The sequence below is a fragment of the Notechis scutatus genome, chromosome 16, assembly GCF_049901735.1.
Source record: "Notechis scutatus isolate UNSWTSFEM ecotype Mainland chromosome 16, rNotScu1.2, whole genome shotgun sequence".
NCBI lineage: Eukaryota > Metazoa > Chordata > Lepidosauria > Squamata > Elapidae > Notechis > Notechis scutatus.
This window is the reverse complement of record NC_142024.1, coordinates 6,536,303-6,561,823: the sequence shown is the minus strand read 5'-3', so window position 1 is coordinate 6,561,823 and position 25,521 is coordinate 6,536,303. Positions and strand designations below refer to the sequence as shown.

Sequence of the window (25,521 nt, the reverse complement as noted above, 5' to 3'; positions counted from 1 at the left end):
CTGCTGGAATGGCCCCCCTGAGCTCATCCTGCCCTGCAGCCTCTGCTCTCGGCCTCTCCCTATGAGTTTATTTATTTTATTTATTTATTTATTTGATTTGCCAATTGTTTACAAGATAAGCCAGTTCTCTTGACCTGTAGCAAGCAGTGCCCTCCGTGCCCCCCTCACATTGTCTGTCCCCCTCCCCAGGGACTGTGTGAGTAGCTGCCTGTCCATTTTAGGGGCTTGCCTGATGGGATGGCAAGGATCATGAAAGGCTGGCACTGTTCAGCAATTGGCCCTCCTGGTCTTGGTTTTGCACACACACACACACACACACACCCCACGCACGGCTCACCTGGACCTTGGGAGGTGAGCATAAACTGGGACGGTGAGTGAGCTCTATTGACCGAAACTAATGACCCTCGGGGGGGGGGGGCAAGGTGTGGGGCAGCCAGCCAAATGGGGCCGGTTGCCAGCTGCCTCCCTGCCCGCCTGCCCGCCCCACCTTCCTTGTGCTGCTTGTCGTGAAGGCTGGCTTGAGCTGGAGTGGGCTGGCTGGAGGGCCTTTCCTGTGGGTCCCAGAGAGAGTTCCGGATAGTTAGAGGTCAGGGAGGGAGGGAGGTGTGGGAGAGAAAAGAGGGAGGGCCCGGGAGGCAGGTGTGTGCATGTGCCCTGGATCAGGTCAGGGCAAAGGCAGAGGGAACTGGCTCCAGAGAAGTCGCCCTGACCCAGGAGCAGCAGGAGTCTTGGACAGACGCGCTTAGCTGAGCCGGCTGAGGTGGGGTGAGTCTCCTTTGCACAGGTACCAGTTGAGGCCATTGAGGGGACCCTGGCTGTGTTTGAGCGGGGGGGGGGTGGGGGGAAGAGTGTGCATTGTTGTCTGGATTTCCTTTAGTATCCGAGGCTCCCTCAGGCAATAGAAATGCCGCCTTCCTAGAGTGCCCTTGCCCTTTTGCGGCTGCTGCCCATGGAGCATCTTCCCTTTGCAGGGTGGCCAGGACCGTGTCGTTGGGGGTGGGGGATCTGGGTGCGCGTGTTCCTCTTCCTTCGACCTTTCCAGAGCCTTTGCGTTTCAGGGAACGGTGCCTCCTGGGTTCCGTCCTGTGGCCAAGAGCCCTACAAGCTGTAGCAGGAGGCCTCTGGGGACCCCGTCCACCTTGATGCTTGCAAACAGACAGCTTGCATCCTCCTCCTCCTCTTGGGCTTGGTCCAGCGTTCCCACTCCCAGCCTCCTCGGGGCATGGCTGCCGAGAGGCCACAGAGAGTCAGCGGGGAGAAAGAAAGAGACGAGAACAAAGAGGAGGAGGAGGAGGAGGCGGCAAATGTGTTCCTGCCCTGGGAAGACAACTGGAGACCCTGGCCAAAAGCCCGGCGCAAGGTGCACGGTAGGAGCCTGGGAGATCCCACCCAGCCACAAAAGTGGCTTCCACGTGGGTGGCACCGAGGCTTGAGGCGTTCCCGATGTTGTCCAGAGGCGCTGACCCTTTGGGGCTCTTCACACATCCTTGGAGGAGGTTCCATTACAATGGCAGACCCGTAATTCCCAGCCTCTGCTGCCCTCTGCAGGTTGCCTGGAGTGCCTCAAGCGGCAGCTCTTCCGAGTTGGGGACGATTGGTATTACCTCTTCGCCCTGGGCGTCATCATGGCGCTGGTCAGCTTCGCCATGGACTTCACGGTCTCCAGGGTTGCCAGAGGTGAGCTTTTGCCCCACCAAACCCCACCGCCTTCCTCAAGCTGGACATTTGGGGGACAAGCAGAAGGAAAGAGCGTCTTTCGGTGCAGCTTGTGGAGACCCCGTGCCCCAAGAGAGGCCCGTTTCAAGAGGAGGGGAGTGGGGTTAGGCTCTCCATCCCTTCAGAGCCGTCCTGGGTCGGTTCAGTTCCTAGCCGGCTTCCGAACTCTCCCTTTGGATCCTCCAGCGCACCTGTGGCTTTACCAAGAGGTTGGAGACTACCCGGTGCTGAAGTTCCTCTCCTGGACCATGTACCCAGTCGCGCTCTCCGCTTTTTCCACGGGCTTTGTCCAAAGCATTACCCAGCACGCTGGAGGTGAGGTGGGATGGAGGCTGGGGTCAGCCCCCCCCAGTGGGTCGTTTCATTGCCAGTTCCAGCCCTTGGACCGGGAAGCGGCTTTCTTCTCTTCTCCCCGGGGTCTGGGTGAGAGGAGAGGGGAGAAAAAAATGTCCAGCCTGTGCCCGTTGGGAAGCATGAAGGTTTCCTCCTCCTTCCATCTGCTGCCTTGTTCTTCTCCCTGAAAGGAAGGTGGCTGAGGAAAGGCCAACCTGGGCCAGGGCCTCCTTCACACACCGTGTCTGGCCCTGGCTCCTTAGTTAGGGTCTGAGACGCCTCTGGGCAGGGACTCCTGCCAGAAGCGGTGGAGAGATCATTCTGCCCTCTCTCCCAGGCTCTGGCATCCCCGAACTCAAGACCATCCTGACGGGAGTCATCCTGGAGGAGTACTTGGCCATAGAGAACTTTGGGGCCAAAGTCGTGGGGCTGACCTGCACGCTCGCCTGCGGGAGCACCCTCTTCCTCGGCAAAGTGGTACGTTCCCAGCGGTTGGATGGAGGGGGGGTCTCTCTCTCCCTCCCTCCCTTGCCTCCACGCAGGGCCTCCGTGGCCCCGGAGGGGAGGGGGTCAGCCTTTGGACCCAGAAAGAAAGCTCTGGCGGTTTGAAAGGGGAAAGCGTCTCGGGGGGAAGTTTGAAAGACAGGAGGAAGGAACTGGGTGCCTGGAGGAATAGAATAGAGGAATGAAGAATAGGATAGAATAGAAGAATAGAATAGAAATAGAAATAATAGAAATAGAATAGGAATAGGAATAGGAATGGAATGGAAGGGGAATAGGAAAGGGAATAGACTAGACTAAACTAGACTAGAATAGAATAGACTAGAATAGAATAGAATAAGAAATAGAAATAGAAATAGAAATAGAAATAGAAATAATAGAAATAGAAATAGAATAGGAATGGAATGGAATGGAAATAGGAATTGGAATGGGAATAGACTAGACCTAGACTAGAATAGACTAGAATAGACTAGACTGGACTGGACTGGACTGGACTGGACTGGAATGGAATGGAATGGAATAGAATAGAATAGAATAGAATAGAATAGAATAGAATAGAATAGAATAGGAATCCTTTATTGGCCAAGGGTGATTGGACACACAAGGAATTTGTTTTTGGTGCACCTGCTCTCAGTGTACATAGAAAAAGATCCCGCCAGAGTCAGCCCAGCAACCGAGGGGAAAGTTTTAGGGGGCAAAAAACCTCCTTCCTAAGAGACCTTCAAGGTCCAGCTGAGGTCAGGAGAGGAGCCTCTTGTCTGGGGGAGGGGGGCTGCTGGGAGAGATGACCGTTGGATGGAGAGGGCCTCTGTTGACCAGCTTTCCCTCCCTCTGAGCCTTTCGGGTCCTCCATCACTGTCTTCCTTCTGCCCGGCCTCTGCAGGGACCCTTTGTTCACCTCTCCAGCATGATTGCCGCCTACCTGGGCAAGATCCGGACCAGCGTTTCTGGGGAGTACGAGGTAGGGCTGAGGAGGCGAGGCCGCACCCCAGGGAGGGTCCAGCTGAGGGCTGCGTGGCTGGAGGGACTGAAGGCGGCCCAGCTTTTGGGGGTTCCTGGGACCGATGCCTGGAGGGCAGCTTGGCAGCACCCTCACCAAGGGGCACCCCCTTTTCTTCGCCCAGAATAAAAGCAAGCAGAACGAGATGCTGGTGGCAGGAGCGGCTGTGGGCGTGGCGACCGTCTTTGGCGCACCCATCAGCGGTAAGACGTGGCTGGGACGCGGCTTCCGTTTCTGGCAAAGACCCTTTGCAAAGGGAAGCCCGAAGCAGGTTGGGGGGCCAGGCTGATGGATGTGAGGCTGGACTCTCTGGACTGCCCTCCCCACCTTCCCCGCCCCACCTTCCCCGTTGCCATTCCTCCAGGGGTCCTCTTCAGCATCGAGGTCGTGTCCTCCCACTTCGCTGTCCGGGATTACTGGAGGGGCTTCTTCTCGGCGACTTGTGGCGCCTTCATGTTCCGCCTGTTGGCCGTTTTCAATAGCGAACAAGGTGGGGAGCGAGGGGCCAAAAGGAAGGATCCCTTGGCCCCTCTTGCCTGGGGGCTGTTGGGACAGGAGGGCGGGTGGGAGAGTGTTTACCCGAGACGATGCGTCGGAGGAGACGGAGGCTATGGCTGTGGGTGAGGTGGGAGGCTGGGGGAGGCCACACTGAGCAGGGAGCAAGCCCTTCTTTGGATGGCGCTTGGAGGCTCCTCAGAACAGACTGGAGTCGAGCCTTTCCTGCTTGGCTGCTTGGCTGAGGGCCAGGCAGGGAGGCGGGGTAGTGGGGTGGGAGCTGGGAAAAGGGTCCCCAGGAGATCAGAGTCGGAGCCCTCCAACTTTTGCACCCCTGCTTTCCAGAAACCATCACAGCCCTCTTCAAGACCAGCTTTAAGATCGATTTCCCCTTTGACCTGCCGGAGACCATTTTCTTCACCTTCCTCGGGTGAGAAGTGGGTCTCCCTGTGGTCTTGGGGGCGGGGGGAATGCAGCAGCCAGGGCACCTGCCAACCGGGAGGCCTCCGCTCTCCCTTTCAGCGTGATCTGCGGCGTGCTGAGCTGCGCGTACCTCTTCTGCCAGCGCTGGTTCCTGGGCTACGTCCGGAGGAACCGCTTCACAGCCAGACTGCTGGCCGCCGAGTAAGGAGCTCTCCAGAGTCCCCCGGGGTGGTTCCTGGGGTTCCCTGGATTGCCAGAGGCGGAGGGGGCTTCCTGCGCAGGAAGTGGGCTCCCCGAAAAGGCGGCTCACTGGGGAGGCCACCACCGTTGGCCAGCAAGTGAGATCGCTCCGCCCCCCACCCCAGTTTTTCGCCGGAAGAAAATTGCAGCCAGGCAATTCTTTGATTCTCCAGATTCTTTGATCTCAGGCTCATCTCTTAAGGTTTTCTCTGCTTCTCCATCACGAGGTTGACCCCCAGAAGTACAGCTGCCTGTGGTAGCCCCCCAGCCCAGACCCCTTCATAACCTGCGGCTATTTTGAGTTCCGGAGACAATCTCCCCTCTCCCTCCCCCTGACCTCGGGGGGCCTTCTTTTGCAGGAAACCCCTCTATTCGGTGCTGGTGGCCTTCCTCTTGTCCTCCATCACCTTCCCTCTGAGCCTGGGACAATTCATGGCCTCCAGGGTAACTATCAGCCTAGGCAGAGCCTGCTGGGAACGCACGAGGTGCCACGGGCTCTCGGCCAGGGCAAACCAGAGGAGCGGAGGCAAGGCATGGGGGTGGGGGGAGAGAGGGTGGCTGCCGGCCCCTCTGTGCCACGGGGCAGAAAGTGGGGAGCGTTTCCCAAGCGTTGCCTTTCCTTTTATTTATTTATTTTTTGTGCAGCTGAACATGAAGGAGCTGCTCACCTCCTTGCTTGATAACCGTACCTGGAGCGTCCTTTCCCAGAACGTGTCCCTCGACAGGCCTCCCCAGGTGGACCCCCTCAACCTGTGGCAGGAGTGGTGGCACCCGGACATCTCCATCTTCGGCACCCTGACCGTCTTCCTGGTGATGAAGGTGCGTGTCTGGGAACACTCTGCCTGGCCTGCAGCAGGACTCGCTCTCGGGGCCAGGTCTCCTCCGGCGTCTTCTGGGCCTTTGCAGAGCTCCTGCCGGGGGCTCTCCTTACTCTCCCCCCCGAGCGCCTGCTTCGCTGAAGGGTCAGCCAGCCACTACCGTGGGGCCCTGTGCTCAAAAAGGCCGGGCTGCCAGCGTCGACCCTTTCCTGCCCTTGCAGTTCTGGATGCTGGTCTTGGCCACCACCATGCCTATGCCCGCTGGGTACTTTATGCCCATCTTCATTTACGGTGAGTGCGCCCGCTCGCTCGCAGTGGCCTGCTTTCAGCCGTCTCCAGGGAGGTTGGTCTGAGGGGAACGGCGGTCTTCCTCTGTCCTCCCCAGGAGCTGCCATCGGGCGCTTGGTGGGCGAAGCCGCAGCCCTCCTCTTCCCCCTGGGCATCACTGCTGAGGGCCCTCCCAGCCCCATTATCCCCGGGGCCTATGCGCTGGCAGGTACGTCAGGAGGTACCCGGGGGAGGAAGCCAACCCCCCCACCCACCCCCACCTACCCCTTTGCTCTCCCCGAGATCGGCCACCCTCTGCTCTCCCTCCCTCCCTCCAGGGGCCGCTGCCTTCTCTGGCTCGGTCACCCACAGCCTCTCCACTGCCTTGCTGGCCTTCGAGATGACCGGGCAGATCGCCCACATCCTGCCTGTCCTACTGGCTGTCCTGGTGGCCAACGCCATTGCCCAGAAGTTCCAGCCTTCCTTCTACGACGGCACCATCATCGTGAAGAAGCTGCCGTACCTTCCTCGCATCCGCAGCAGGGACATCGAGTGAGCTGCCCTGCGTCCGGGGCTCGGGGGTTTGGGACCGGCCCTGCCTTCCGCTCTGCACGTGCCCAGAGCACCTCTGGCCTGACCTTGCTCGGCCCCGCACCAGCAGCCCCCGCTTCCCCAACACCCTTCCCCGATAAAGCCATCACTCTGTGGTGAGCGCTGCTTCCCTTGCAGGTCCTACAGGGTCATCACCCAGGAGTTCATGAACACCGATTTCGTCATCCTGTCCCAGGAAGCCACCTTTCACGATGTCCTCCAGGTGCTCACCATGACGGAGGACCAGGAGTACCCTGTGGTAGACAATGCAGGTAAGGCACTGTTCTGAAGGCCGCAGGTGCTTGTTGGGCGCGCGTCGGGTTGACTCACGCTGGATCCTTCGGGTGGGAGGGTCCCACCTTATGGCTGGAGCGGCACTGAAGCATTTGTGACAAAAATATGGACGTACGCACAAACACGCGCACACGGCCGCGTCCCTAGAAACGACAGCCTTGGAAGGCACCTAGTAGGTCATCTAGTCTAACCCCCTGCTCAACCTTATACCATTTCGGCCAGATGGCGGTCCAATCTCTTCTTGAAGGTTGGCGTTCCCACAACTTCCAAGGGCAACTTCTGTTCCATAGGTTGATTGTCCTGTCAGAAAATTCCTTCTTATTTCTATGTTGAATCTCTCTCCTTGATCGGTTTCTATCCATTGTTCCTTGTCTGACCTTCTGGTGCCTTGGAAAATTATCCCCTTCTCCTCTGTGACAGCCCCTTAGATATTGGGACACCGTTCTGTCTCTCCTAGTCCTCCTTTTCGCTACGCCCGGCTCTTGTAACCGTTCATCCTATGTTTTAGCTTCCGGTCCCCTCATCATCCTGGTTGCTCTTCTCTGCCCTCTTTCTAGAGTCTCCACATCTTTTTTTTTTTATAGCGGGGCGACCCAAAGTGGACCCCTCCCTCTGCTTCTCTCTCTCCCCCCCCCCCAGAGTCTCAGATGCTGCTGGGGGCGATCCAGCGGTCCAGCCTCATCCGGTTTCTCCAGAGCCAGGAGGATTCCAGCTTGCCACAGGAGGAGCTGGGGAAAGAGGTGGGGGTCTGAGAGGGGGTGACTCTGATAAGAGCTGACCGCGTGCTTTCCGGAGGGGGGGGCCCCACAGGGCTCCTTCCCACCCCACTGCACCGCACCTCCATGGCTGCGCTGCTTCTCCCTTCCAGCTTCTCTCGGGCCAGACGTTGAAAGAAGGCTGCACCATCAGTCCTGTGACCCTGCAGCTCTCCCCGTGGACATCCCTGCACCAGGTACCTCAGGCCGCCGAGCGCTGCCCAGGTCGCCTCCGTCTGGGGCACCTAGGCCCATTCCTCTGCCGATGCCTCAGGGTGAAGGAGGCAGGGAAGCCGCCGCTTTGTCAAACCATTGAGGAGGGAGGGAGGGATCGACTGGGGAATGGGGTTTTTTTTGCAAGGGGGTCCATTGGGGGAAGGGGTTTCTGAGAAGGGCCCCCCCCTTCCCTCCTGAAGGAAACAGCGTTGAACCGCTCTCTCTTTTTTTCTTCTTCTTCTTCTCCTGAAGGCCCACAACCTCTTTGAGATGCTGAACCTGCAACGGGCTTTTGTCACCCAGCTGGGGAAAGTGGTGGGGATCGTGACCAGGAGGGAGGTGAGTGGCTGGGCTCCCCCAGGAGCGCACGGAGAGGTGCACTTCCTCCTTCCCACCAGCCCTCCTCCTGGCGGGGCCAACGAGGAGCAGGAGGCTAGGCCAACGCTGGCCTAAAAATGGGGGCTGCAGCTTCCCTCTTGAGCTGACGAGGGAAAAGGCGAGTTTCCGATGGAGATAAGGCAGTTCCGGACGTTTGCAAGACCGACTCGCTCCCTGTGCCCCGTTGTCAGCTTCGCTCTTTTCTTTCCTTCTTTTTTCAGCTCAGGAAAGCTATCGAAGAGCTGGCCAACCCCAAAGCCGGGTGATCGTAAAGCCCGTGGGAGAGAGAGAGAGAGAGAGAGAAGAGAGCGCTGGAGACGTGAAGCCGTAGGTTTCGTTCTTGGGTGGGGGGGGGGTGTTTGCTAGAGAAATTGTCCGGCTTGCCTAAAGAAGGATTCAATGCAAAGTTTTTAATTAAAAAATAAAAATAAAGAGTGGCGTAAGTGGAAAAATGTAGGCCCTTTTGAGACCTTTGGGCCTTTTAGAAAGAGTTGCCAAGACACAACAGAATGGTTGCGATGTAATGGAAGTCTCAAGATTTTCCCCACTTGGGCAATTCTTGAGAAGAAGTTGTAGCGTGAGATGAGGGGGGGGGTTGGATGAAGGGGGGTGGGTGGCCTTCAGCTGGCAGCGTCCTTTCCCCAGCTCAAGAAGAAGAGTCCCAGGACCCTGCTGGCTTCTCCTCCTTTGTCGTCCCCCCCCCTCCCCCCAGACATGTCCTTCAGTCCAATCAGAGCAAAGCCTGCCTTGCTCCTTCCTTCCCCAGCTGGGGTCCGGCCCCTTTCTCCCAGCTCAGACACGGAGGGCATGTCTGGAGGGCACCCAGCAAGTCCCTTCCAGGCAAAAAAGGGTGGACGACGTTTTCCTGCGGCACCTGTTTTTATTTACACCTTCAGTACAGCCTCCCTGGGGCCGGGCCCCCTTTAGTCCATAAGGAAAGATCGGACGTTGCTCTGTGAACATTAGCAAGCGCTTGGAGGGACAGGCAGGAAACTCCGAAGGGAGCCTTGGGCCGAATTTCCACCCGGATACCGACCCCCTGAGTCCATCCTCCACGGGCCTCTCCCATCGCCGAGCCGGCAGCGCAGAGTCCGTCTCAACGCTGAAAGTGCTAATCCTGGATGGGGCTGTGTCCAAAAAAAGGCACGTCCTCCTGCAACCGGAACAGCTCTGGGACCATAATGCACTTCCTGAGACCAGCTCCTCAGGCTGCCAAGGGAAGAAGGATGGGCTCGCAAAGAGGCCACTCAGTCTGGAGCGAGACCCCCTCCTCAGCCACGCCATCCCGCCCCTCCTGGAGCGGCTAACCGCCACCGGCCGTTGCTGCCAGCCTCACCCCGGAGTGACCCCAGCCTAGTCATAGAAGACCTCGTCCTCGGAGGGAGAGCTGCTGTCCATGTAGCGCAGGGATGTGGCACTCTGCTGCCATCTGTGGGCGTCGGGTGGGCCCACCGGCTTCCCTTCTGCCCTTCCCGAGCTGCTCCAGTCCTTCCCGTTCAAGGGTCCGCTTGGGATGGGGGATTCCTGGTTGGAGAGCCCGAAGGTCCGGAGGCTGCCCGCCAGAGGCGGTGGGCCAAAGAGAAGACCGTCCTGCAGGTAGATGCCTTCCAGATCTGGTTAGAGGAGGAGGAAGAGGAGGAGGAGGAAGAGGAGGAGGAGAGTCAGAAGAAGGACACAGCCAGGGGGACTGCAAGAGAAGCCAAAGGAATGGACCCGTCCCGGGGCAAAGGCCAGGGGTCATACCTTGGAGCCGGATCACGTCCTGCGAGCCTCCCCTGTCCTTCAGCTCCTCTTCGTTCAGAGAGGACCAACCAGTCAGGGTGGCTTCCGTGATGGCAAACTGCTCAGCCACACCTGGAGAGGGGCCGGAGAGCTGGGAGGTGAGGCACAGGCGGCCTGGGACAAGGCTGCGAAACACCCACCCACCCACCCCAAAATGCAAGCGCCAGGAGGAGACCGAAGAGAACAGTGGATCAACCAGCCATCCTTGTGCGTTTTCCCCTGGGAGGAAGCAAGGCGTGCCCAGTAGCTGCCAACAGAGAGAATGCTGGCCAGACACCCCCTCCTCTCCCCCTCCCTGGTTCCACCAGCGCCCCTCCCTCCCTCCCTCCCTCCCTCCCAACCTTCCCTCCCCTCACCTGCCGCAAACCGAGCCTCCTTCAGCTCGTCGGTCAGCTCCTCGTAGAGCACCTCTTCGCCGGGGGGCTGCCCCCAACCCACGGGGGGAGCACTCCAGCCCTTCCACTCGATGAGTTGGGCCACGCGCCCTTGGGCCATGGCGGTGGGCTTGGTGATGTGGTCCTTCAGGCTCTGGACGAGGCCTGGAGGGCAGAGGGGAAACAGGACTGAGGCCAGGCGCGAGCAGAGGGGGGAACTCGGGGGAGCCATGGGGACGAATGCCGCTCGCTCGCGCGGGCTCTGCTGCCTTCCCAGCCTTGGTTGGAGGGGGCTTGTGGAGGGTTTCCATGGAAACCAACATCGCAAGACGTGTTCAGTCTCCCCTGCTGTCCCCAAAAACGCTTCAGCTGCAACGGAAGAGCCTTTGCAGGGCTGGCCGGATTGTCCCCCCCTCAGAAAAGGTGGGGCCCCCTCCCCTTTTCCCGGCCCCTCTACCGAAAAGGACGCTCCTTTTGAGCTGACCACACCCACACCATCGCCAGAGTTGCCCAGTGGAAGAGGAGGATCATCACGTTGGCAGAGGGGGGGGAACCTTGAGGCCCTCTAGTCCACCCTCTGCTCTTCTCAGGAATCCAGATTAGAACTTCTTCTCTGGCGTTGCTGCAGCTGCTCTCTCGGACAGCTGCTCCGATGCCTTGGAAGCCATTCCCTTTGGATCGTCCGTGCAGGAAGACCCCACACAGCCTGAGGTGTCTCAGGCACTGTGGCTACCTCCTCTTCCCCCCCCACCCCCCCGGCCACAGCAAGGACCCCCCCGACACCAGACAGGGGCATTCAGTGCGGCTCTCCTGGCCTTTGGCGTGAGGCTGCCCTGGTGGAGAAGCAGCCCCTTTTCCATAGTTTCTGTCGGCCGAGGAAATGGCGGAGTTGCCAGATGAGCCCTTGATCCAGAGGGCCTACCTACCCAGCAGGGAGGAGGTAGCAAGGGCTGTCACGTCGTAGGCCGCCAAGGTAGCCCCTCCGGACCCCCGCGAGGGCTTCTGCAGGGGAAAAAAAGAAAAAGAGGGAGGGTGGCCTGCTCTATTCCAGCCCTGGAAGGTTGTGGGTCTAAAGCAGGGGTCTCCAACCTTAGCCACTTTTAAGAGTCATGGACTTCAACTCCCAGAATTCTCCAGCCAATTATGCCGGCTGGAGAATTCTGGGAGTTGAAGTCCACAAGTCTTAAAAAGTGGCTAAGTTTGGAGGCCTCTGCACCAAAGGAATGGCCTGCCCTCTTCCGCGGGAACCTTATCAGCAGCTTCTAATCTCTCCCTGTCTTGCATTTCAAATCCCTCAGTACTGAAGACTGGGAGTTGAAGTCCACAAGTCTTCAAGTGGCCAAGATTGGAGACCCCGGTCTACGGAAACACCCAGCCTCGCCCCCAACCTCTGAGGGGGAACTGCATGCCAACCAGAGCCTGAGGTGGGAGGGGAGGGATATTAACCATTTCTGAAGACCCTCCTGGAAACAGGGTGCAGGGAGGGGCTTCTAGCCATTGCTGCCCCCAATTTGAAATGTCCTTTTCTTCCCCCACCCTTCCGGGACGTGTGTACTCGAGGACCATCCTGGCTGTAGTTTCAGCAGCAGGCCTTTAAATTACGCGTCGCGCCCTGCTGTTGGGGTTTTGTCACATCCTCGGCGCCGTTTTTGCCCCTCTGCCTTCATGCTTGGGGCTTCCCACCCGACGGTGCGTCAGTTTCACGGTGCGCAGTCTCTCAATGTATCGTTCATTGTCATTGCCCTGGTGTAGTTTTCATTGTCAAAAAAAACGTGTTTGCTTTCGGGAGGGTGGGTGGGGGAAAATGGGATAGAAAGGTTTTCCTCAGGCAGCCATCTTAAGGGGAGGGGGGGGGGGTCCCCTTAAGCCTTTACCTCAGAGTTGCTTTCTTTTGGGGGGGAAACAGGTGGATTGCCGCCTTCCTGGTCCGGCAGAGGGACGTTGCCTCCCTCCTTATGGGCCTTCCTGAGGAATTCTGCAGAAAGAAAGCAAGAGGCTCAGCAGCAGGCAGGCAGGCCAGGCCAGGCTGTGGGATGAGGAAGGGGCCGTGTAGCTAAGACATCCTTCAAGCCATTTCCCCAAAAGTCAGGCAATGTGGGGGAGGGAGGGTGTCCCTTGCTCTACTACGAGTTTGGCCCTCATAGTGTCCACCCTTCCAGCCGCTTGAATTGAATTGAATATTGTCATTGTACATATATACACAGTCTACATACAACGAAATTCACATAACACCCAGAGACCAGACTCAACGTGCACTCACACACACATGACAATCCCCGAATGCCGCCATCCCGCCCGCCAAAATTCCCCGCCCCCTAAAAACACACACAAGCATCCACCCACCAGACCAAGTAATCCTGTCCAACCTATATTCGGTCACTTAGTCCCCGGGGGTCTCCAACCTTGGCAACTTTTAAGACTGGGCGGATTTCAACTCCCAGAGTTCCTCACCCAGCAAAGCTGGGAGTTGAAGCCCGCCCGTCTTAAAAGTTGCCAAGGTTGGAGACCCCTGACTTAGTGCCGTGCCCCCAACCCTCAACCCCCGACCTTTTGGGTCACCAGGGACCGGTTCTGTGGGGGGCGGTTTTTCTGCAGACCGGGGAGGGCGTGGTTTTGTGTGCTACCTACATCCTGCAAATGGGGCTTTGCTTGTTTGCACCCACCGGTTTCTGGACCAGTGTCGGTCCATGGGTGTGTGTGTGTGTGTGTTTTGGGGGATTCCTGACAGTGAGAAAAATTGATGGTTTCTGTGAGTAGCTGGTGGTCAAAACAAGGCTGACTGTTGGCTGCCTTCTTTCTCCCTGGGCTGGGACTATTTTTCCATCACATCTGTCACCCTGCAGACTTCACCTGCCCCCCTTCCCTTGGGGGAAACCTGCCTGCTGCTACACAGTCTTTGTTGTGGGAGTTTCTGGCCCCATCTTCCTCCTACCTTACAGGTGGGGTTTGCAAACAACCTCCCCCCCCCCCCTTGCCATGGTACTACGCAAAAGCGCTGCTGAGGAAGGAGATGCTCTCCAGCGTCCTCTAAGAGGAAAAATGGGCCGCCGTTTGTACATGGACAGAATGCAGAAAGACCACTGCAGCGTTTTCAGCCTTTGGATGGCTGAAGGATCCGGGTGTTTCGGCAAGTGGGCTGAGCCGAGGGAGGCGATCCCATCTCGCCTCCGTCCCAAAGCGGGAACCACTTCCACAGACCCCCCACCCCGGTTCCCCTCATCCTTTTAAGCTACAAGGGTGCAGACATAGACCGGGACGGTACGTGGAGGCGCAAAATAATAATAATAATAATAATAATAAAATCGCCCAGATTGAAGCAAGGTGGTCGGGCTCCTGTCTAAGAGCTCCCCCCACCCACCCCCGGCGCGCCTTTCTCCCGCTGCGGGCGCGCAGACCCCGCTTTTGCAGGGAGCAGCCTCAAGACCCGACCTCGCTGTCGCCCTGCGCCCCACCCGGCCTGCGGGGAACGTGAGCCCGAGCGGGGGCAGCTCACCTTTGGTCGCGCACGAGCCCATGGCGGGGCGGCGGCGGCGGCGGCAGGGAGGGGGGGCGTGCCGGAGCCGCCGGCCGCATCGAGGAGGGGGCCCCGGAGGAGGAGCCGTCGTTCGCTCGGTGCCTGCTGGCCCTTCAAACGGCCTCTGGGCTGGTGGAAAGGTGGAGCGGTCCGGCGCTGGAGGGGGCTACCTCCGCCGCCTGTCCTTCCCCCCCCTTCCCCCCTTCCAAAAGGACGGAGCAGAAGGGATTCGGGGAGGGGAGCGATGGGCCTCGCCCCTAAAGTCGCTCAGGGGCCGGGCATCCCCCCAAAAAAGCCCCAGATGCCCGAGAGGCTTCGCTGAGCGCCGAAGCAGTCCCGCCTCCACGGAGGTCGCTGGAGCTCCGCGGCTTTCCACGGCCCCCGAGGAGGGGGGGGACGGCGGCCTTGGAAGGGGTGCTCCATCGGTCGTGCTAGCCCCCCGCAGAAGCTCGCCCTGCGGCGCCTCCTCCCTCCCAAGACCCCCACCCCCACCCCACGTCGCCTGCAGCTGCTTCGCGTCAAGGCGGTCCTTTCCTTGCCGAGCCTCGGCGATCGTGCCAGCCTTGGGACGGCAGGCCTCCGCTCCAAGCCCCGAGATCGGGAGTTAGGAGCGTCCGGGCATGGCAGGGTAGCCTCCCACGGAGCTTTGGGGCAACAGTTGGAACCCGGGCAAGGCAGGATCAGCTCATGCGTGGCCCTGATCATCCGGGAGGAGGAGGGTGTGGGGGGAAGCAAAGAAATCCGGGGTTCCTTCCACGCCGTGGGGCCAAAAAGGCATCCCAGCCACCCTTTGGGGAGCCCAGCAGCACCTGCTGGCCCTGGGAACGGTTGCTCGGAGCCTTTGGGTTGCTTGGGGAGGTAGGAGGCACTTGGGGGAGACGAAATCGCGCGTGGGGAAGGGGATCTGGAGCGGCGGCCAATCAGAACTCCCCCCCCCGGGCCCCCAATTTGTAAACCAACCGACACACCGTATACATACATACATACATACATACATGGAAGATGGCTTGATGTTTTTATGTTTTGTTTGTTTATGTTTGTCTTAAAAACCAATAGGAATTAATAAATAAAAAAAGGAAAATAAATAAATAAATAAAAAAAAGAACTCCCCCGATATATCCCGATCATGGATCTCCCCCCCCCCAACGCCCCCTTCGCACCGCCCGCGAGCCCCAAGCCCTCCCTCCTTCCTCTTAGTCTAAACAGCTGTGCCTGCTTGGCGGCTCTAGCCCCGCCCTACCCTCGCCGCGTCACGGTTCGATTCCAACCAATCGGGGAAAGGAAAGAAAGGGCGGGTCCCTGAGCAAGGCGGGGCCGCCAAATGGGAGGGAAGGTTCAAATAGCAGCCGGAGCGGCCCGAGGGCGGTTTGCGGTAGGCTAGAGCGTCTCCATGGAGGAAAAGTGAGTGAGTCACCGGCGGCCCTTCTAGGAACCCGGTGGGTGGGAAGGGAGCAGCCTCGGCTGCAGGTCACTTGACCCCTCGGGAGCCAATGAGGTTGCCTTGTTCTGGCGGGAAAAATGGCCGAGGCCGGGCCCTGAGGCACGCGTTGCTGAGTCCAAGCGAAGCCTGCGGGGCGGCGGCTGAGGCCCCGCCGAACGAGCCCGACTTTTGCCTTTGCGCCCCGCCGGGGTTGGGCCTCCTCCTCCTCCTCCTCCTGCTGCTGCTCCAGAGGCGGGTTTTGCGGGTTCTTTTTCCAGGTGCGGCGATGGCATCCACTCCGTCGAGTGCCTGGAGAAGAACTTCGTGAGTGGCCGGGCCGGGGGCGTCTCTTTATGGCGGCCGACCGAAAGGTTTCCCCCCGCGCCCTCAGCGCAAGCCGCGCTCGCTGCCGGGCCTCGGGCCTGTTTTGAGCGCCCTTGGCAGCTGGGGGGGGGGGCGGGCGAGTGGCGAGGACAGGCATCTTTCTCTGGGGGAAGCCTTGTGTGTGTGTGTGTGGTGGGCGGGGGACCAATAAAATAGAGGGAGAGGGATATAGGGAGGGGGGAGAGAAGGGGGAGGGGGAGGGGGAGAGAGGAGGGACACACATATTGTCCAAAGGTGTTTCTCCCCCCAAAAAAACCGCACATCTTATCCCCTCCCCTCCCCAAGCAGGCCCTTTACTCCAGGAAAGAGCCCTGCAGCTCAATTCTCTTTCTTCCCTCAGATGGCTTTGCAAAAGAAAATGGAAGATGACTTCTCCCAAGTGGAGACCATTCAGATGAAGGTAGGCACGGAACCAGCTTCCTTGGGGGCAGCCAGAAACAGCCTCTTGCCCTCTGGGATGCAGGAGGAGGGATGGGAGCCCCCTGGGAGGGGAATCTTGTTTCCTGGCCAGAGAAAGATGAGGTTGCGAATAGCGTGGAAAGTTTGGACATTTTTCTATAGTACCCTCCCACCACCCTCTCGGGTTGCAGGAAAAAAAACAACACGTTGCCTGTTAACGCCTATGAAAAATGAAGACTTTTCATTGGCACTTAGCACAGCGGTGACTCTCTTCTACGTCCACGGAAAATAGGCCGCTGTAACTTGGTTCCTTTTGCTCTCTCGACAGTTTTACTCCCTCGTAATCGGTGGTGGGATTCAATTTTCTTTACTACCAGTTCTGTGGGCGTGGCAGGGGAAGGTTACTGCAAAATCCCCGTTCCCTCCCCTACCCCACTAATTTATTTTATTTGGTTTGTCAATTGCTTACAAGATAATAGGTATAAGTAAAAAAACATAGTTATGAATACATGGATACATATAAGAAAAAACAACAACAATAGGACAGGCACATTGGTGCGCTTATGCACGCCCCTAACTAATCTGCTTTCCAGCTCCGTTCTCTGCAGGGCAACCCAAGGAGACCCAGCCGATCAGCTGGGACTCAATGGGAGGCAGAGAAGAGATGGGAGTGGCGGGGCCATTCAGAGGTGGGATTGGCCAGTTCTCCAAACAACTCAAAATTTATGCTACCGGTTCTCCAGAACCTGCTGAACACCACCTCTGCTCCGAATCCTTCTCCACAGGCATTCACTTCTCATGTTGTCTTTCTAACAATTTTTTTTGCTTTCTGCCTGTCGGCTTCTGAGATGTCTTGAAGGGCTGGGCTTTGCAGCTTATCCTCGGGGGGCTGTGAAATTGCCGTTCGCTATAAGTAGAAGATGGGGAGCAGAATAGGGGGGAAAGGTTTAAGTGATCACAGGTAGAATTATGTCATCCTACTGAAACCTGAGCCAGGTTTTGAAGAGTGTGCGCCCCATATTTTTGGCCCAGGTCAAAGCTTTGAGTGCCGACTGGGAGGAACGACACCATCAGTTGAAGGTAGAGCATGAAAAGGTGGCGGAACTGGAAGCTCAGATAAAGCTGCTGAATACCAAGCAGGAAGAAGTCATGGCTTCCCTTCAAGCGGATATGCTCCATGCTGCCAGCCAGATCCAGGAGAAGGAAGAGCTGGCAGAGCAGCTCAGGTCAGAAGTTTCCTTCCTGGAGAAGAGGGTGAGGGTGGCCTGTGAGGAGGCTGCCGGGAGCGCTGCTGAACTGGAGAAAGGAGCTCACGAGGCCCGGCTGGCTTTGGAGGCCACGCTGTCTTCCCTCTGTCCACAGCTGGACAGAGAGGAAGTAGCGAGGGAGACCTTTCCGTCCGAGCAGGAGACCCTGCCACCGCTGCAGCCTTGTGTGCAGTTCCTGTATGGCCAGGACGCCAAGTGCCCAAGAAAGGCCGAAGGAGCGGAAGCCGCAGCAGAAGAGGCTCCGCAAGGGCTGCCGCAGGAGGCAGCGGGTGGCCTCCAGGAAGAGGAGGTGAGCTCTGTGCGGAAAGGATTGGTGGTCCTTGTGCTGGAGGACAGTTCAGTTCAGGGGGCCTCTGTGGAGGACTCGCTCTCCTCTCCGGATGTGGGATGGAGAGGGACTCCTTTCCTTGGGGCACAACTGCTCTAGCTTTAGATAAACTGGCAAGGGAGCATCTCGATGATCTCAGGCTTCCCCTTCAGCCAGTGCTGGAGGGGAGGACAAGGCTGGTTTCCCTCAGCGGTCTGAGGCCAGGTCTTTTGCTTCTACAGGTCTCTAGGTTCCCTTGATCCCCGGCATCCTCCCCAAGCAGGCCTGTAGGTAGCCTGTTCCAACCTTCTCACTCACTGAGGTGGCCTCTTAAGGGCGCACGGGTGTGGGAGAAGTGGCTTTCCTGCACGGGCTGGCTGAGAGCCAGGCTTCCTGACCCTTTGGCACTGTCGGCTTCTGGGAAGAGAGTTGGAAATCTGGGTGTTGGGAAGGATCACCCCTTCGGAACAGGGTGCAAGAAGCAGGATCCCCTGGCGGTCATCCTCCCCTTCAAAGGAAATGCCCCTTGGGGGCACCATCCAGCGAAATGACCATTTTTGCAACACTGTTCTTTTTTTTTTTTCCTTCCCCCCCACAGGCCAAGCCCAGAGCCAGCAGGGCTGCGTGGGTGTTACTTTGTCCACCGATTTTCTTTTGGCTCCCGAAAAGGCCTGCCCCTGGGTCCCTGGAGCCACTGGTCAAGGCAACATCAAGCTGTGTCCAGAAGCCCACTCTGCTTTCAGAACTGCAGAGGGGTCTCTTTGAGAGTCCTTTCTGGGAAAGGCTTCTGCAGCCGGAAAAGGGGTGAAAATGGTTACTTCTGCCTTGTTACCGCGGTCTTTTTTCTGAGGTGCATCCCGCTGAAGCGGACCGTCACTTGGGGTGTTGAATAAAAAATGTGCACACCTGCAAAGCCAAAGCACGGCCTTCTTTCAGCACGCGCAAAGAGGCAGGGCACCGCGGGGGTCCTGGTGATGCGCCGGTCCGCCCTTTTGCCCAGGCGCCAAGTTTCCTTGCCCCCTTCCAGGCTGGCTGCTTCTGCGGGCAGCCATATCTGGGATGGCCACCAGGGGTGCTCTTGTACCAACCGATTCCTCCTCCGGCCTTTCTGGGTGGTTGGGAGGGCACTGCAGAATTGCTCATGCAAACTTCCGAGTGGGTGATGCTACGCTGCCTGTTGTCTTCTTCAGAATAGGTAGCCAAATCCCACCTGCCCTCTTTGGGGACTTAGGCTGAATTTCCTTCCATGGAGACCTTGCCAAGGTGACCCTTGGAAAGGATGAGAGAAAGCAGCCCGCACGTAAACAGGTTGCAGCTTTCTGAAGGGAGCAGAAACTTCACGGGGATTGTCACACCTGTTGTTTCCCCGCTCTAAATGCATGCGAGGCTTTTTTGACCCTCAAAACATGGGCAGGGAACCCAGAAGGCGGCTGTTGAGGCTGCCCCAGCATGTGAGGTGATAACAGATAACCCGAGTTGGAAGGGACCTTGTAGGTCGTCTAGTCCAACCCCCTGCCCAAGTGGGCTTTTTTCCTTCTTCCAGTTCCTCCCCTGGGCTTTGGCTCAGGTTCAGCCCTGGGTGCAATCTGGCCGGGCAGAGAAGCCATCCCCCTCCTCCTCCTCCTTCACATGGATTCTTTCTGAACCAGCAGATTGGACAATGAAGGCCTCCTTTCATTCCTCTTATTGCTGTTCTTCCTCACGGTTGCCGATTATGGCTGCTTTTAGAATTTTATTGGTAGATTTTGCTGCACATCATCATTTTCTGTTTTAAGTGCTTTATGGTAACATAATGAAAAACTGGTACAAATTCCTCAGGGCATGGAACATTTTTCTCCTCCATAAATTTACCTCCCTCCTGACACACTGATGCAATTAAAGCCAGAGCCAACCCACCACATTTCTGGGGCAGCAAATTCCACCCAGATCTTCTCCAGCCCCGTCTGTTTCCAACGGGTGACCGCAGAACTTTTCTGCCACCAAGGAATGCAGAAAAATATATCTGTAGCCGCTTCCTCCTCACAGCCGTTCCTAATTTACAAAACCGTTGTGGCTCCTTGTAGCAGACTTGTATTCCCCTCGACTGGAAAAAAAATAAAATCTGGTGCATCGCTCGCCAAGGATTGCGGAGCTAACCCACACTTGGAATTCCACGCTACACTCTACACGGTGCCGGTGCCTTTTTCGCCCTCCCGGAAATGACCCAAACTTGTTTCCTGCATGACTGCCCACAGGGGCTCTCGGGAGCGTCTTGCTATGCAACCTCTGGACTGTCCACTTTACAAGATAACACGGCATCCAGTCGGGGAAATGCCACTATGTTTCACTTCATGCTCGGTCAAGAGTCAATCGCTCTTTCCTACTAAAGGAATGTGCCAGGCGGCACCGTCCTGGCTGCCGACCCTGTAATTACGTGGACATAAAGGGCAAAGGATTCTTCTGGTCTGATTGCAAGGCCCGGTCAGAAACTGGGCCTTGCAATCGATGTGCAGCTTTCTTGGTAAGAAAGGGGTCCCTCTCCTCCTCACCTCAGCTTTTTTGCTAAACTTAAGAGTCCTGCAAAGACGGGTATCTTAACAGGATCCTTTTTCTTAAAAAAGCACAATTGCATCGCAGCCCTTGGCAGCAAAGTTGAGTTTTCTAAAAATGGGAAGAATGCGGAATAAGATTGATGGTCCAGTCCAATGTGTGTGAAATGCTGCAGGATGCCTATTTGAATGAGAGGAGCTGGAGGGGAATGGAAATGTGGGTTCTGTTTTCTCCTCTTCCTCCTCGGCTTCTTGTGGGTTGCAAACATGGATCCTCGCTGAAGTTTCCTACAACTAGAAGTCACAAAATACAAACTATATGAGATCTAATTAGCTTGGTGCTTTGGGTCTGTCCACTTGGGAAAGGCCGTGATTTTTTATTTTATTTTTTTAACTCAAAGCAACTTGTCCAAAGTGTTTATTTAAAATAAAAAATAAAAAGGGTGGTAATTGCAATTGGTCTGGGTGGATTTGAACAGGCAGTTGGTTTCCTTGTGTTTATTGGAGGGGAGGACGACAATTTATCCTGAATCCCCACACTATCACCCCCTGTCCTTGTTATCTGGACCCACTGTACTTGGGGCTCCGTAGAAAATGTGACTACAGATTAACAAGAGTTGGAAGGGACCTTGTAGGTCATCTAGTCCAACCCCCCCCCCCCAAGCAGGAGACCCTACTACACCTTTTCTGACAAATGGCAGTCCAATCTCAAACGAAGCACTCTTTTGGGCTGCTGAACGGAGGAGAGGCGGCCTTTTGCCCCTCCTTTCAAGCTGCAGTCCCCGGTGGGGGTTTGGGACACGTGTGAACACCGTCCTTTGCCTTCCTCTGCCCTGGTTTGGGGAGGGGGGTTGTGTGTGTGGCTGCTGGGATTCTTTCTCCCCCTCCCCCGAAGGAGGAGCAGAAGCAGCTCGGCGGCCTGTTTTCCCACGGCTGCCTTTAGCGGCCCTTTTGGAAACATTGTTATTCGGGCTCCCCGTTACAGTTTCAATCTTGGCTTCCTGCATTTAGGCTGGTTGTGAGCCTCGGTGCAAAGACACACACACACACACACACGTGTTGGCATTTTTTTTTTAACCCTCTTCGGTAGGGGGGGGGGGCTTCCCTTGGCCGGCCGCCCCCTCCCTCGGGTACGTGCCGCAGCAGCAACTCGTTGGAAATAAACGCAGGGAACGGTGGAAATGGGCCCCGCCGCCTTTGTGGACAAGTCAAAGGCGCGCGTGGAGAAGCGAGTTTTCCGCCCGCGCCCCGCGGACGGGCTTTCCGCTCTTCTCCTCCAGGGGGCGTAGCGGTGCTCGGTGACGTCACCCGCCTCTCGTGGGAAAAGAAAAGGCGGGAAACGGAGTGGTGGTGGAAGAAGAAGAAGAAGAAGAAGAGAAGGAGGCCGCCCCGGGTGGGTCTCCTCTCTGCGGGGCGACGGGCTGCAAGCCCAGGCTCTCCTCGCGGCCTTTCGGCCCTGCCGAGGCCCGCAATTCCCGGCTGGGCTTTGGCTCCTGCGAGCTGTGGGCGCGAATGAGACCCCCGGCCAGGAGAGGAGCACCAGGGAGCCCCCCCACACACATAAAGGGAGAGGGGGGAAGCGCTGGGGTGCAGCTCCCTCGGCTGAGGGACCCCCCTTTATCTCCCCCCCCAAGCACCAGATTTCCCTCTGGTCTCTTGGACATGGGGGTCCCATCCGTCCAGTGTGTGGATTTATGGAAGAAATAACAATAACAACAATAATGATAATAATAATAAAATAATAATATCAAGAATTTGCAGCTTCCTGCATTAACTCCAGCAGAACTGCAAAAAACTGCTCTATTTGGAACATGGTACATCTTAAGGTACTTGGTTGATATCTAAGATGCTGGCAGCAACTCCTATCAACCATCATCAGCACCAGACAATTATATTTTTGATGCATTTTTGAATGTTCAGTTGACTGAGTTTCATGTTTAATGAATAAAGTAAATAATAGTAATAACAACAACCTAGTTAATACCTAGGATGCTGGCAGCATCTCGTAGCAACCATCAGCGCCAGTCAATGATATTTGTGATAAGATTTTTTAAATGTTCAGCTGACCGAGTTTCTTGTTTAATGATTAAAAGTTTATAATAATAAACAGGATGATAAAAATAACAAAATATCGTGATTTGCAAATGGAAGTGCTATTGTGGAAGAAGAAATAAATAGTTGTACCAATCATAATAGGAGCCCTTGGAACAATACCCAAAGGGCTACCTGGATATGTGGAAATTTTGAACTTATTAGACCTGAATTAGACTTTACAAAAAAAAAAAAAAACACTCTTCTTGGAACTGCCTACATACTCAGGCGTTACCTTAACAGCTCCTAAGACCTTGGTTAGGACTTGAGCTATTAAGTTTTTACCAGTCCTAGACTGAATCGAATTGAAGATTAAAGCTTAAATAATAATAATAATGGAGCCCTTGGAGCAATACCCAAAGGGCTGCCTAGATAGGTGGAAATTTTGAACTTCATACCTGAATATTCTGACTTTGGAAGAAAAAAACAACAACCCATCTTACTCAGAACTGCCTATATACTGAGGCGTTACCTTAACAGCTCTTAGGTCCTTGGTTAGGACTTGAACTGCTAAGTGTTTACCAGTCCCAGACTGAATTGAATTGAAGATGAAATCTTTAATAATGATGACGATGACATTAAAAAAGAGGCGACGGAGCAAAGACGGCAGGAATCTCCTGTTCCTGCTAGCTGCTCAAGGGTGTCGGTGGGGAGGGACCCCCACCAAGTTTCCTTCCCCCCCACCCTCCCCCTTCAGGTTCCCCATTCCCGCTCTAAAGAAGGCAGCAATCTCAGGGCTGGGGGCCAAAGGCAGGCCATTCCCCCCACCCCCCACCCCTTTCCTGGCTTCCCAGGTTGGCGGTGCTCAGTTTCAGTTTGCAGAATTGCCTCTTGGTCTCTAGTTCTTTGCACCTTTTCCCCTCTTTGAGGTGCAGTGCCGGAGGAGGCCGTTGGAGGCTTTTTCCAGCTTCGCTTTTAACCTCTCCAAATGTTTTGAAGACCCAGATAGTCCTTTCCCTGTGTCAGTGGAAAGGGAGGGTTTGTTAGCCTACTTCCAAGCTAGGATTGGAATACTTGAATCAAAAATAGACATTCTTCATTGTGGCTTAAAGGGGGACAAAAGTGGAAAGACCAAACTGTTGTCAAGACAGGAACATAAATCAGAGATAATTGCATGTTAGTGTTTATAGAGAACGCAACTGAGGGGAAAAAAAAAGAAAATAAATGGAAGGCCGAGGTCTGCAGCTGATTAAAGGGCGGCCTGAAAACCCTGTTATATAAATCCGGTGTCACTTCTTATAGGAACATGATGTCTCACTAAGGGATTATTCTAAAATCTCTCGAACAAGCTTTGGAGATAAGTATTGTCTGATTGCAACAGATTTGTAGCAAGTATTTTTATAGCACTTAACCGCAGGCCTTCTGTTATAGATTAAGGTGATCTGTTCGCTTAGAAGGAATGTTTTAGTCGAAGTGAATGATGTGTCGGTGTTTGGAGAGGGGCTCTGCAACAGCTGGGCTTCTGGCCTGTTTTGAGGGAAAGGTGAAAGAATTGAGGCAGAGGAAAAAGAAACAGACTGCAGTAAATACTGTAGTACAAAATTGCGAATCCACCTCGGCACTAGTCTTCCTTAAGCTTCCATAAGGCATCATACATTTTCTGTTAAATAAAGAGAAGGGCTCGAAAGTTTGTTTTGCCTCACTGAATTAAAATTTCACTCTCCTTTACATCACATATTTAATTTTAGAGTCAGAGCGTCTTCACACTGCTAATTGCAGATAATTTGGCAAAAGCTTAGTATCCCAAACCTGTTTCTTTAAACAACTTACTGTCAGTACTGTCAATTTACTCTTGTTATTTAACCTGGATAAAGCACTGTTGTCAGATGTTTTGCTTCAAATCTTTGATTTCTATAAAAATAAATTGAAAAAGTGGACAAATCCAATAATATAGACAACTGCTCCTTTTCCTCAAGAGTTCTAGTCTTACAGTTAATTAGGTAGCTTTCATCTTTAATAAGGCCCTGATTAAACCTAAAATGGTCAGTTTTATAAAATGAGCCAGCCATTTTATGTTTTGAGTCCCTCTCGTACATCTAGCATAGTTTTACTATTTTTTTTTATGTGAATGGAAAATGCCACTGAGATACTTACCAGAAAAAAACTGAAACATATATAGATGATAACTGGCCGAGATTACTCATAGTAAAGTGAACATGCTAAAGTAAATGCATCTTTTCCTAATCTAATATCTTTGGACAGAACTATTTTTCCACGCTAGAATGAATACACACAATTTTTATGGCCACTCATTGCAGTCAACTATATATGCAGATACACACGTGTGTGAATGTACATGTATATATAAAGCGACTAGTACACAGTGTTGTAACTTCAATTATGTTTAAACTATCTTTAAATTAGTAACTTAACTTATCTTTAGATTCAGCTGGGTTTTGTTAGTACAGCATATGAAGTAGGAGTCTCAGTACTTCAGAAATTGCTATGTAGGACAATAGAATAGAATTCTTTATTGGCCAAGTGTGATTGGATTCACAAGGAATTTGTCTTTGGTGCTTATGCTCTCAGTGTACATAAAAAGTCAAAAAATGATAAGGCACAACACTTAAGGATAGTCATAGGGTACAAATAAGCAATCAAATCATACTAGGAAACTATATAAACCGTAATGATACAAGGAACAAAGTTACAGTCATAAGTGATGGGTGAAAGGAATGGTGAGAAGATCAATAGTAATGCGGACTTAATAAATAGTTGAACAGTGTTGAGGGAATTATTTGTTTAGCAGAGTGATGGCATTTGGGGGGGAAAACTCCCTTGTGTCCAGTTGTTCTGGTGTGCAGTGCTCTATAGTGTCGTTTTGAGGGAAGGAGTTGAAACAGTTTATGTCCGGGATGTGAGGGGTGTGCAGATATTTTCACAGCCCTCTTTTTGACTTGTGCAGCATACAGGTCGTCGATGGAAGGCAGGTAATTGTTTTTTTCTGTAAATGTGTAAATAGGAAAGCCAGCAATGCAGGAGCAGGAAACTAGAAGTTCTCCATTGTGATATTGAATGGGTTGCAGTGATAGTCCTGTAAATTGACTGCCTTCTCTAACATCTTTCCAGAAGCATCTGTGATTGCAGCAAACGTCTTCTCAGTGGGGAGGATCCAGAAATGGAACACAGCAAGATGACAACATGGTTGCAGGTAAGACAGACCTTTATTTTCTTTATTTATATCCCACCTTTATTATAAAAATGGCTGTGCGTGCGTGCGTGTTCCAGCATAACTCTGGAACACCTCGAGCAATTTCAACCAAACTTGGTACACTGATGACTTACTTTCTAGAAATAAGCACTGTGGGGGTAAGACACTCCTAACACCCCTCAGGGTGTGTGTTCAAGATACAGCCTGTTGTGCCTTCAAATGGCTTCTACTGTACTGCCTTAAAATGGCTTCTACTGCACAGCGCTGTGGAGTTGC

General features: G+C 54.8%; 3 protein-coding genes across 6 annotated transcripts; 2 read left to right on the top strand and 1 right to left on the bottom strand.

Moving 5' to 3' along the window:
- The first annotated feature begins 128 nt into the window (after positions 1-128).
- On the top strand, positions 129-8,475 carry LOC113423141 (chloride channel protein ClC-Kb). Of its 3 annotated transcripts, XM_087944758.1 has the most exons (20): positions 129-370; positions 1,059-1,367; positions 1,549-1,677; positions 1,903-2,031; positions 2,387-2,526; positions 3,434-3,511; positions 3,675-3,753; positions 3,915-4,040; positions 4,391-4,475; positions 4,568-4,669; positions 5,068-5,152; positions 5,354-5,527; positions 5,748-5,817; positions 5,912-6,022; positions 6,132-6,345; positions 6,523-6,656; positions 7,318-7,418; positions 7,547-7,630; positions 7,902-7,988; positions 8,249-8,474. In XM_087944758.1, exons 2-20 carry the CDS (start codon positions 1,223-1,225, stop codon positions 8,291-8,293), a joined length of 2,118 nt encoding a protein of 705 aa, XP_087800884.1. In that variant the 5' UTR covers positions 129-370; positions 1,059-1,222; the 3' UTR covers positions 8,294-8,474. The 3 variants fall into 3 exon arrangements, with proteins under 3 accessions (XP_087800884.1, XP_026540191.2, XP_087800886.1); XM_026684406.2 differs by lacking the exon at positions 129-370 and having other exon boundaries at positions 942-1,367; XM_087944760.1 differs by lacking the exon at positions 129-370 and having other exon boundaries at positions 1,240-1,367; positions 1,530-1,677; positions 8,249-8,475.
- Positions 8,476-8,483: 8 nt separating this feature from the next.
- On the bottom strand, positions 8,484-14,132 carry FAM131C (family with sequence similarity 131 member C). Of its 2 annotated transcripts, XM_087944761.1 has the most exons (7): positions 13,677-14,132; positions 12,058-12,158; positions 11,110-11,185; positions 10,166-10,348; positions 9,771-9,881; positions 9,364-9,640; positions 8,484-9,236 (listed from the first exon to the last, which is right to left on the bottom strand). In XM_087944761.1, exons 1-6 carry the CDS (start codon positions 13,696-13,698, stop codon positions 9,381-9,383), a joined length of 753 nt encoding a protein of 250 aa, XP_087800887.1. In that variant the 5' UTR covers positions 13,699-14,132; the 3' UTR covers positions 8,484-9,236; positions 9,364-9,380. The 2 variants fall into 2 exon arrangements, with proteins under 2 accessions (XP_087800887.1, XP_026540230.1); XM_026684445.2 differs by having other exon boundaries at positions 8,484-9,640.
- Positions 14,133-15,013: 881 nt separating this feature from the next.
- LOC113423163 (uncharacterized) lies at positions 15,014-25,232 on the top strand. Its single transcript, XM_087944762.1, has 5 exons — positions 15,014-15,098; positions 15,396-15,441; positions 15,842-15,901; positions 16,933-17,457; positions 25,167-25,232. Exons 1-5 carry the CDS (start codon positions 15,088-15,090, stop codon positions 25,173-25,175), a joined length of 651 nt encoding a protein of 216 aa, XP_087800888.1. The 5' UTR covers positions 15,014-15,087; the 3' UTR covers positions 25,176-25,232.
- Positions 25,233-25,521: the final 289 nt, after the last annotated feature.